At 40.1% G+C, this 12,457-nt stretch overlaps 1 protein-coding gene across 1 annotated transcript in view; it reads left to right on the top strand.

Annotated features, from left to right (window-relative positions):
* The window catches only part of Vps50 (VPS50 subunit of EARP/GARPII complex), a 115,466-nt gene that overhangs the window by 8,124 nt on the left and 94,885 nt on the right, over positions 1 to 12,457 (top strand). Inside the window, exons 2-3 of the mRNA XM_057784866.1 lie at positions 2,355 to 2,423; positions 11,306 to 11,428. Coding sequence (XP_057640849.1) covers positions 2,355 to 2,423; positions 11,306 to 11,428 — 192 coding nt within the window. The remainder of the gene's footprint in view (positions 1 to 2,354; positions 2,424 to 11,305; positions 11,429 to 12,457) is intronic.

Genomic DNA, 12,457 nt, shown 5'->3' with positions numbered 1-12,457 from the left:
TGAGAGCGCTTGCTTGCCTCTAGCAAGCAGGGCAGACCCGAGAAATTGCTGCTACCAAGAAAACATGCTTTACTCTATTCTTTTCCAAGCTTTTTAGGCTTTCTGTGGATGCAGTCGTCCACATGTTGGGGGCCATTCTGTAGTGGGGGGAGCTGCGGGCTGTGTTCCTGCCACCCCAGCTTCTGGTCGCTTGGCTAGCTTATGCCCCGAAATAACAACACACAAACTGTATTCTTTTAAACACTGCTTGGCCCATTTTATCTAGCCTCTTCTCGGCTAACTCTTGCACCTAGACTAGCCCATTTCTAATAATGTGTGTAGCACCCCAAGATGCGCTTACGGGGAAGATTCTAGCCTACGTCCATCCTGGGTCGGAGCTTCATCGCATCTGCTCTGGAGCACAGCGGCATGGCGTCTGCCCCAGAGAGGAGAGGAAATGGCGTCTGAGCTCACTTCCTCTTCCTCCCAGCATTCTGTTCTGTTTACTCCACCCACCTATGTTCTAACCTATGAGGGCCAAGCAGTTTCTTTATTATTTAACCAATGACCTTCCTCCATCCTCTCTCTCTCTCTCTCTCTCTCTCTCTCTCTCTCTCTCTCTCTCGGTTTCCTTCCCTCTCCCCCCTCTCTCTTGTCCCCCCCTCTCTCCCCCCCTCTCCTTCTTTCTCTCCCTCTTTCCTCTCCCCTGTCTGTTTTTTCCTCCCTCCCTCCCTCCCTCCCTCCCTCCCTCCCTCCCTCCCTCTCTCTCTCTCTCTCTCTCTCTCTCTCTCTCTCTCTCTCTTTCTCTGTTTCCTCCCCTCCCCCCTCTCTCTTGTTCCCCCTCTCTCCTTCTCTCTCTTTTCTTCTTTTCTCTCCCCTCTCTGTTTTTCCCTCCCTCCCTCCCTCCCTCCCTCCCTCCCTCCCTCCCTCCCTCCCTCCCCCCCACCTCCTCCTTTTCCCCCCTCCCTCTCCCTCCCCCATCCGTTTGTTCTTCCCCACCACAGTCTGTGCTCTCTTTGGGAACTTTTCTAGCCATTGGGCAACAGAGGCAAATAACCATTTGCTTTCTCCTTTTTCCCAAGACTTAACATGTGAAAAAAGTATGTGCACTTAGTATTTAAAACTTCACTGATTTGGCTCAGAGATTGTTTTGAAAATGTCTGTGTTTCTGAAGCATTTACAATCCTTGGCTCTGAGGTTGCTAGTTAAAACACAAATTCCTGATCTCAATCCAGAAGTACCTATTCATTAGATTCACGGTAGGGCCTTGGGATCTTTAAAAGTTCCCTGGATAATATTACTGGTTACAATCTTTAGTTATGCTGTAAAGTACTGTGTGTCTTTAAGGGAGAGTCCTAAGGAGAGATACTTCTGAAGCTGGTAGTGTGTTGGTTTTCTATTTCTTGGAGACAGGAGGGAGAGTGGTAACAGGAAAAAGGACAAGTGGGGTGGGTAGTTTGGGTACAACGGTAGAAAATATTGTTATAAATCTGTAGATGTGGCAGGTGCTGTTTCATAGCAAGCAAGGTAAGCATCCTACATCTTACAGAGAACAACGTTTAAGTCTCAAGTAGCTGACAGAAGTACACTATATAGTTTAGTGTCTAAGGACTCCAAAAGGTCTATGAGGCACCAAAGGGCAACGTGCCTGTGTTGTAAATCTCTCTTCAAAATAATGACTAGCTACTTTTCCTAAAGACTATTGTCCACTTCTTTAAATAGCATATTTTTAAGATGAGTCTTTGAAATGGAATTTAAATGCTGAGTTCTTTCTGTCTTCCTAGTTTTTCTTGGTATATGTAAGGCTTTCAGAATCCTTCAACCAATGTGCGTATAGAAGGTACCATAGTGCTGAAAAGCAGCGAGACATGGAGTTTACACATTATCTTAGGCAGCGTGAATTGGCTACATTAGTGAGATATAGTCAAGGTTAACAGAGGTCTTGTGTTTTAATTAACATTTTAAAAGGGTTGAACTAGATCAGTTGGTTAGTGTATTTTTAGCTGTAAACCATACAGCTTGGGTTCTTTTTAAAGGTGAATTTGTTAATGATTTAAATAAATGTGTGTTTATAGAAGTCTCTGTTATGTTTTCTTTCTTTTGCTTGTTTTAAAGTTGTGGCTAAGTTAGGCTTCTGGTTCTGTGCTGACAGCCGCCGATACTCTTTAAAATACTCAAAGCACAAACTCACTTGATTTCATAGCAGGCCGTATGCGTCAAGTGATGGTTGTTCTTAGAGTGTATGTTCTCTGTATTTTGAAGAAGAAAAATCTGTCATGTCTGTATCACTAGTTGTGTTCTAGCCTTTTACAGTTCTTTAGCACATTTAAATTGTGTTTGTCTCATTTTGTTTTTTGTTTTTTGTTTTTTTAAAGGGTCTGAAAAGCCCTCCAGAGAGCCTCAGTGATCTCGGTGCCTTTGAGAGTCTTCGGGTCCCTGGAAAGGTATTGATCTACATGTGTGGTGTGACTTTTCACTTTCCCAAGAGCAGACTGACTGCCTCTGGGTACTAATTGCTTTCCTGAAGCTCTGCTTCCCACAGCAGGTGGATTCTAGGATAAGCTAGGTGATGTTTTTGCTTTCATTATAAGGGGGATGCAGTATGAGTCACTAGTAAACACTGCAAAATTAATAAAGTTAGGGTTTATTATATCAAATTCTTGGTTTGAAGGCAAATATATATGTATATTGTACTTTTTGCTATAATTTGAAGATGTAAGGCAAAATAATTTCCTAACTGACTTCTTAATGCTAAGCATCCTGAGGCCCACAGTATATTTAATTATACTTTTCCTTTGGGCAGAGGATTTTGAATAAGTAAGTGAAACCCAACTTATACTAAGTCTAATATATTTCAGATTCTAATTCCCTAATATTCATGTGAACATCTCAGTTTACAAGTTTAATGCATGCCACTTGAAAGCTAGCTGGCTTTCTTTCCCTGGAGACTGTCAGGCATTGTTAACCCTGCCATCAGTGTCTGTGGATGGCTGCCGCCGCAAGCTGCTGCGAGTTGCAGCTCTGCCGCAGATAAAGGCTTGCAAATCTTTTTAATTTGAGGATCATTGTATGGGTGTGTGTTTTTTTTTTTTTAAACAGCTGCTTTTTTTTTTTTTTTTTTTATTGAACCCAGGGTCCCCTGCTTGCTCGGAAAGTAATCTACCACTGAATTAAACCTCCAGCCCCTCAGTATCGTAATTAAAAACACTCCTCTGCTGTGTCTGGCATCTCAATACAAGAAGCTTTTGTTCTCTTACTAGAATTTCTTTTATATTTTTAATTTATTATATGGGATTATGTAAGGGTATTTTCATACACCTTTATAATGTACTTTGAGCACATTCCTCTCTCCACCCTCCTCGGTTGTCCCTTTTGTTATCCACATTGTTTAGCTTCTGCTTTCATGTCATTTGTATGCACCCAATTTTATCTATTTATAGTCTTGGACTGTAAATGAGAGAGAATATACACTGTCTTGCTTACTATGGTCATTATGTCCATTTTCCCGTAAATTACATAATGACGGAAGAGCATTCTGTCATGTTCATAAACCACATTTTCTTCATCCATTCCTTGTTGCTGGAAACGTCTGTTAGTTCCATAGCTTCGCTGTAGTGACCACTGTTGCAGTGAACATTGATGTGCAAGTGTGTATGTGCTATGTTGCCAGGAGTCTTTTGGGTAAATGCATAGGAACTGATTAGGGATTGCATGCTAGGTCAGTTTCTAGTTAGTTATGGTGGACCTGTTTACAGCCCCACCACAGCAGCTCGCATTCTTGACAGCCTCTGTGCTGCTTCCTTAATAGAGGATGTTTCTTGTTCAGTTATCTGAGGCTCCTCACACCCAGTGCTGGTTCCCATCCCCTTCACACACTTTCACCAATGCGCTTGTTGTTTAACCATTTTTGGAGTTCAGACACAGGCATAGTGTCACAATATGATAAAATGCTAATAAACCTTTTGCATGAAATAATTCAGACAATGACTTAGGCATCATATATATGTGTGTATAAAATTATAAAATATGTTATAATGGATGTGGTACAGTCAGGAAGTGAGGACTAACCATACATCCTAACTGATAACAGTTGTCTTTATTTATTTGATGAAGAAAAAAGATGATTATATGTTGTGGACATACTTTGAATTTTATTGTATTACATGTTTCAGAATCAATATCAGATTGATGAGTGAATCTCATTAAATATACATGAGTTTTTTAATAGGAATGGTCTGTGGTCTTTAAACCTTAAGACCTGATGTTTCTTGCAATAGTGGTGGCAGTGGATTTATGCATAGTTTTCCTATGGATCTTTTACTGTATTTCTTTGAGATATCTGGCCTGGGTCGAGTGTAGTGTCTGGGATCACAAGATCAGCAAGTGAAAATGGTTCAGGTGAATGTCCTATCTAAGCGCTGGTCTTTGGTACATACAGAGGAGTTACTGGATGGTAACGTAGCTAATAGGAAGTGCTGTCTCTGATGTAAGCTGCAGCTGGTCTTAGAGTAAGACAGCTTCCCAAGCTGTTCATTATCTGCTTGCTGACAGCATCACAAGGAGGCTGCAGTGCTTCTGCCCTCTCTCTGCTTGGCTCTGACCTAACAGCCATGCAGTTCAGAATGGTGGTACTCTGGTATGACTGAGTTTGATGTAAATCCGCTGCTGAGCTTGATCACCAAGAGAGCTCGAGTTCAGTGATTGCGTACTCAGGGTGGCTTTCTTTAACTTTAATGCAGAGTGAAGGTTGATGTTTTCTTCTGTAGTCTCCCTGCGAATTTTCAGTAACAATTTTGAGCATTGACTGTGTGCTAGGCACACCACAGGAGATGGCACACATCAGTGGGAAGACAGGTTCTTCAGCAATGCTTGTCTCTCCTCTCGTTGCATCCATGTCAGGTCAGGGAAGGCACACTGTAAATGAGGTGATTGTGAATTATGACAGAAACCTTGAAGGAGTGTGTCTGGGTACTCTCCTTGAAGTGTGTTCCCCTCGTGTTGTTTTACAGAGCTGATATATGTTGCAGAGATGATTTTGAAATTTGGATTATGAGTTTAGTAATCTGTTGTCTGGAAAATACAGTATTTTGCTGGAATTAAAGTAAGCTGCACTGAGTAAGCACTCACAGAACTCCAGTTATAAGCTACTTGATGGTGGGTTAAGATGGACAGATTGATACTTACTTTATGCTACTTATGCAGTTTAAATGCAGTGAAGAACCACTTAAATACTTCCACTTAATCAGTATAAAGGCAGAACATTGAAAATAATCCCTCTGTTCATGAATGAGCTCATTTCTTTTTGTTTTTAACACTGTAGCATTCCAAGCCCCAAAGTATATTTAATTATATTTTTTTCTTTGGACAGAGAATTTGAATTTCTACTAAGTCTGATCTATTGTAGATTTTAATTCCATAATATTCATGTGAACAGTTCAGTTTACAAGTTCAATGCAGGAAATGTTTTCTTCCTTTTTTCTTTACTCTAATATCTTTTAGTTTGGAATACGGAACCCTCAACTCAGGAAAGAAATAGACTAGCTTAAGCTGTGACATATTGGAGGGCGCTAGAATAAAGAACAGTGTGCAGAGGAGTGGATTATTAGGATGCATCGTGCTGTCGTTGGTTACTAGTTACAGATTTCATGCTGGTTCAGTTCCCTAGGAAGAGGAGGGCAGTGAGGGGGAACTGAAGACCAATGTAGCTGCGGATGTCTGATGAGGGCCTTCTTCTTGTTTTTGTTTATTAATTGTATTTTGAGACGTGTAAGTACTGGGGGGTTGGCTGGGAGTCATCTTCATGGTGGGGGAGTACAGGGTCCTCTGGAGTGGCTCAGAAAGGCAGTGGTGTCGGTGCTTCTGTGTTGGGCCGGCGACAGACATGATGTGGAGAAATGCAAAAGTGCTGACTTTGTCCCCTGACTTTGGGGGACATTTAAAATCCAGAGTCCGGGACTGAAGATTGTCCTGGACTGGGAGCTGAAGGAGTCTGGAAAGGACTGAGGCTGGGGATGCGCTGATGGCTTTCCTTGGCACAGATCTTATTATTTTGGAAGGGTCTAGAAAGACATTAAAACTAAAGAAAAACAAGGAAGGTACATTGGATTTTCTCTCTGATTCTCTGTCCTGTGTCTTCTCTCCAGCATTAGTATCTCAGTAGTGGCAGACGGTTTAATATTCATTGAAGCTGAGAATCATTTTTAAAGATAGCTTAAAAATTTTAATGTGTCTGCCAGGCGGTGGCGGCAAATGCCTTTAATCCCAACATTTGGGAGACAGAGGCAGGTGGATCTCTGAGTTCAAGGCCAGCCTGGTCTACAGAGTGAGTTCTAGGACAGCCAGTGCTGTTACACAGAGAAACCCTTCTTTGAAAAACCAAAACCAAAAAAAAAGAAAGAAAAGAAAAGGAATTTTTTTTTTTATGTTTCCAATGTCATTATCTTTAGTGGTTTTCATCAATAAAGCTAGAAATATAATAAAGTCAGAGACTTAGGTTGTCTTTTCTTTTCTTTTTTGGAGTTTCAAAACAGGGTTTCTCCTTAGTCCTGGCTGTCCTGGAACTTGCTCTGTTGATGAGGCTGGTCTTGAATTAGAGATCCACCAGCCTCTACCTCCTGAGCTCTGGGATTAAAGGTGTGCGCTACCACCGACCACGACTCGACATTAGGTTGACATTTTAACTGTACAAGATATAAGTACAAATGTTTGGCAAGGCGTCAAATAAAAAATTGTATGATTGTATGATGATGTCTCATTTTTGTGATTTTTTTTAAACTATCAAATGCAATACATTTGTATAGTTAAAATCATTTTTATTCATTGCTTACTTTTTGTATAAAATGATTAAAATTCTTTTGTTACCTGATTTTATTGTAAGTCTGGATAAAACAGTCTCATATTAGCAGCCTTGTACGAATGTTCATAAATTATTTAGGTGAGCCCTCCTTTAAATTGTAATGTAATCAGCACTCCACAAGATGGCGCTGAGAACCCAGAGAAAACAGGCTTTAAAAGCCTGCTTTATTTAAAGCACAGAAACAAACTGAGGAAGCCACTACATTTGATAGATTATTACCGTTGTCCTAGTGGGAATATAAGAAATTGTGCCATTTCCCTCTGTAATCAGATGTCTTGCAGTTCATTATAATCTTATGTGGTACATGGTTTTAGGGTATCTGAGATCTGAAAGTAGGTTTTGAATTGTTTCATTTGGAAGTAGATCAAACCTCTCTATCTGTTCAGTGATTTATGACTTTAATAATATTGATCGAATATTGAAAATCATATTTTTTCTTTCTATTCTCTGTGTATAGATTTTGGTAACTATATTTTTTGCTTTCAGTTAGAGGTTTAACACAGTGTTAGCTTTATGAGGTTGTAGCTTTTGGCTACAGCAATTATAAAAGAAGGCCATTTTTGTGTTGCTGTCTTGGCTGGTGAAAGAATGCTATCAGATAAAAAAAAAGGAAAGCAAGACAAGGAAACAAACGGCAAATGTGTGTTTTACAAGAACAAACTCTCTTCCCCACTGTCCTTCCAACATTCACACAGTCTCTTTCCCTCTCCCCATCTGTCTGTCTGTCTGTCTGTCTGTCTCTAGTCTCTCTGCCGTCTAGGGAGTAATCAAACATGTGTAAACTGTGGTCTAATGAAAAGCGAGTTGAGGGTCCAGTATTTATTTTGTTAAATTTTTTTGCAGTTTTGATCCTGACCTATAAACTGAAGAGTTTTATGTCAATTTCCATGACATAATTATGTAATTTGTTAGAATAAAAACGTCAGACTGACTGCTAGGCTTTTAGCCCTTGTGTGTTCACTTTAGCTGTGAGGGGTGTTATGTAGTTACATCTAGTTACCGTTGGATTCACTTTGGCTCAATTAGTATGGAGTTTTGGATAATTTTAAAGTAGTAGCTGAATGCAAAATTTAGTTTTTTTTTTAAAGCACAGATTCATTTTCTTAAGAGATGAATCCTTAGTATGAAATTGCTTTGTAAAGTGATCGATTTGTTCCTTAGAAACCATAAACATCCTGGAAATGTTTTCATAACATCTTTCGAGGACTTAAATCGTTTATGTATTTGAATCCCCATAAAACCTTTTGTTTCTGTGTTGAGTGAGATAAGAAGTCGGCTGGCTACAGCAGAGGTATGGACTGAAATACCTGTTACGATCATTTTTCATAAACTTACATCATATGTGCATTTCATGTGTTAGCTCATGCAGCTTTATCTACCTCAGATAATAAAGTGGAAGAGCAGCTTGGGTGGTAATGTATTCAAGCTGTGTGAGGCTGCTGGGGATGCAGCTCTAAACATGAAGTAACTGTTTCCTGACAGTCTGCTGAAATAATCCTGCTTGCTGTATTCTGTTAATAAAATATGGAACATTTATGCTTATTGTGGATACAGTGTGGAACACAATGGCATATGTTATTTATTTTAACTAGAGGAAAACAGAATTCTAATGCATGTCCATGTATGTTTTGCTTCCTGATGAGTGTGCCTTTTTTTTTTTTTTTTTAAATCAAGGCTCTTTATTGCTTGGTCATGCGGCATAATTTCAGAATTGCATTTTGTTTCATTCCTTGGTTTAAACTTGCATTTCTTTCTGTTCCTCCGTCCTTTGAGAACGCCTCTTTTTTCTGCCAGGTTGAGAGCACTTATCTTGCTGCCTTTGTCTCTTTCCTTCCCTCTAGTCTGCCTTGCCTTGCTGTTTAACTGTTTAGGGTGATGCTGAATTTCACTAATCTCTGGATGCTGTCATTTGAGAGTTTTCCATGTTGTTCATGTAGCTCCACCGATCGAGCAAGGGAAAGCGGTGGAGCTTGTGAAGCAGGCTAGCAAGCTCCTGATGGCAGTGTGGGGCGATTTGATTTGCTCTTCTGCCTTCTCTCCCTTCGTCTCCTCTGTCTGCAGTTAAATCCATGACTTTAGTTGTTTCTTTGCAGCTTTAATTCTGAGGTACACTGATGTACATTTTCTCTATTTTCAGTGATTAGCAGTTAAGTGTTGTTGCATTTCATAGCCTTGTTGACAGATTAGTTTTGGATTTTCATATTTTAGACAGCATTTACACCACATTAATTTTAATACTCATTTAATCATATACTATAAACCGGAACACTTACTATAAAATAAGTCCTTTAAACACTTCATTAATAATATAACAGCTGATAAGACTGAACTATTTAATTCTAAACTTAGTTTAACTGTTTCATTTTTGTAACCCTTTTTCTTAACATATTTTGAAGAATTTTATTTGGTTCTATTTTTTCCCCAAGTTTGCCTTAAATTTTTTTGTAGAAAATATTTTGTTCATTTGTTAAATTACCTTGTCAGATTCTGTTCTAGATAAATAATTGCATATTTTTATATATCTTCAAGGCTAGAGTATAAGTTTTTAATTCTAGCAAAATCATGCATCAGTTACATTAAAATAGGAAATACAGCTTCTTCTGTTTATTATTCCCATTTGTATACATAAAATACTCTCAACTCGTCTAATATTTTTGTTGTTCTTACTAATAGAAGCATTATGTTGCCTACCCAAACTGTTTTTGTTTCCCATTCCTTTTGAACACAATTGACTGATCTGTAATTACCGAGTGCTGTGAATCTGGCACCGCAGAGCACAAGGATGGGGGGTAGGAGCGGTGCCGTCTAAGTGTGGGGTCTGCCTAAGCAGGCAGCCTGATGCTGTGGCAGCTTTTAGGGGGTGGCTGGGGGAAACCGAGCCTGACAGACTGCACATGCAGCAGCTGCCTGAGCAGTTTGAATGAGTTCAGGTGCGTGTTTCCCACGGAGCTCACTGCAAGGAGGGCTATTGCACTGGGCTGGAGTGGTATATCAGGGTATTTGGTTTGGGTGGAGTCCTCCATTGTATGCTCTGTATCTTTTCCTGCCTTGCTAGGTTTCATCCCTGCCCTTCATTTAGGATTGTCATATTAAAGTATGAAGTACTCCATGTTCTTCGTGTTCTCTGATGTTGACTGAGTAGATCTCTAGGAAGGAGTAGCAGCTGGCCTTTGTGTTTATACAGATTATACTGTTCTTATGAATTCATCACATTTTGAAATGTACATTTCTGAGGTATTTTTAAATGAAATCACATTTCCCCTCTGGAAATTTTAATAACTTTAAAACAGATGAAAAATTATAATCATAGGTTTGAAGAGGCTAAATCAAATTTCCAAGGCTGTAGAGATGCAGCTAAAGCCGGAGAGTCCTTGGCCTCAGGTCAGTCTCCCTGGTGCTGATGCTGGAGAGCATCAGCACGGTGTTAGTGCTGGTGCCAGTCAAACCCAGAAGAGGATACCCTTGATCACTGCATGTATTTGCATTTCTGGCTTAGCTACAAATGGTAGTTTCTAATATTTCTGATTTTGTAATGTTCAGTATTTCTTTTTGAATAGTACCAACTGTATTTATTTGTGGTACTTTGACAACGACACTTTCTTGAGGCTTTTATTTTAGATGCCAGTGTCCTTTTTTTAAAAAATTATTTTAATTTTACATACTAGACCCAGTTCCTCCTTTTTCCCTTTCTCCCCCATTCCCTATCCTATTCCTCATCCATTCCTCAGAGGAGGTAAGGCCTCCCTTGGGGAGTCAACAAAGTCTGGTATACCAGTAGGAGCGGGACTACCAAGCCCCTTCCCCCTGTGTGTGTCCTTTTAAGGGAGGGAGGTTTGTCAGAGGATTCTGAGTTCCCTTTCCTCATTTCATCCCTCTCATTATATCTGCATTGGATGAATGGAAACGGCCTGTCCTCCATAGGTGATGTGAATCAGTCACACGCCAGATGTGAGCACCGCCGCGCTGTTGAGGGTCCTAAGTGCGTTATAGCTCCCGTCCTCTACCACCACAAGTGCAGCTGCCCTCCCTCCCCCCCTAGCAGACCTGGATGCCTGCTGCTGGACTTGCAAAGTGCTGGCTAAGCCCCAGATGTCGCTGAGATGGTGTTTTGTTATGTGTGCTCAGACAGATCGCAGAGTATTACTGACGGCGAAACATGAGGCTGTGGTGTGTGTCCATGAAAGGTTCAGGGAGTTGCTTGCATTTCCTTTCTTAAACATTTAAGCTCTTCTAGCCTTTCTGGTATTCAAACACTGCAGAATATAATCTGAGTTCTTTTTTTTTCTCCCTTCAATAGAAAAGCAGTGTTTTAGTGTTTGGCTATTTCCTACTTTTCTGGTTTCTAATTAGCTTGTGTGCTCGGTCAGAATGGCTCTCAGAAGGTGCATGACTGAAGACACAGGCCATTTGTTTCTGTGTAGATGGGATTTTAACAGTTACACATACTATAATTATGACTTTTTTTTAAAGGAGGAATTCAGGGAGCTTCGAGAACAGCCGAGCGACCCTCAAGTTGAACAAGAGCTAATTAATAGTATCGAGCAAGTCTATTTTTCTGCGGACCCATTTGATATTGTCAAATATGAGCTGGAGGTAAAAAGAGATTTTGATTAAAACACATCTAAAGCTTATTTTCTCAGTACATATGAGTGAATTTGTGAGACCTGAAGTTTGGAGGGAACTCATACATTTAATAACACCAATAGGTCTGTGATTATCACAATATGAACTTTTAATGAACTGTCAGCGTGTTGTGCAGCCGGAGAGTGCTGGCTAGGGAGCGTGTCTGTGCTTCGGGTTTTAATTGCTACTGTGCAGCTTCTTGCTGCGCTGCTTCTCGTCATATTTTCACATTACCTAATGTTCAGAAAATACTATCTGAAATAAAATTTAAAATTTAATTGTTTAAAACTTACATGCTTAGAAAAGCTATATAGGACTTTTTGTTTGTACACAGGGCCTGACTTGTGTACTGGCTTCAACTCCTAGGTTTAAGTGACCCATTGACTTCAGCCTCCTGGGTAGCCAGGATTACAAGCATGCAACTCTAGCTTGCTTAGAACACTGACTTTTTTGATCAGGAATGTGTATTGTGCTAAAAAATCTTCTGTACAAACTGTCTGAATGCTGACAGTATAAACTTATGGGGACTCCATAAGAAAACTCAGAAGAGCAAAATGCATTTAAACTTGGAATCTGTTTCCCAGTATACACAATTTGCTGCTTCTCTGTGCTGACTTAATTTAGAGTGCTGTCTGTCATTATAGTATTCTGTTTATTCATAAGATCCAGAGGGAAAAGTCCATGATGAGATTTCTTATAATTGAGGGAGCAGGTAGAGTGGGAGATCAACATCAGATTCTTAATTTCTCCTGACCCAAATCATTTATAAACATTCCCTCTTGAGAGGCCAGGTGGAGTCTGGCTTCCTGGAGGAAGAGTAGCAGCAGTGGCTGTAGCAAAGCTACACCAGAGAGAGGATTGTGTAAAACAGATCCATACAGAAACATTGAAGGAGAGTGCGACGTATTACTGTTGCATGTATGGTCTGTATTCTCCACGTAGAAGTGTTCTGGGAGGACTGGAGGGATGGCTCAGAGGTTAAGAGAACTGACTGCTGTT

The sequence above is a fragment of the Chionomys nivalis genome, chromosome 1, assembly GCF_950005125.1.
Source record: "Chionomys nivalis chromosome 1, mChiNiv1.1, whole genome shotgun sequence".
Lineage (NCBI taxonomy): Eukaryota > Metazoa > Chordata > Mammalia > Rodentia > Cricetidae > Chionomys > Chionomys nivalis.
The sequence above is the reverse complement of the archived record's forward strand: the minus strand, read 5'-3'. Positions and strand labels throughout refer to the sequence as shown.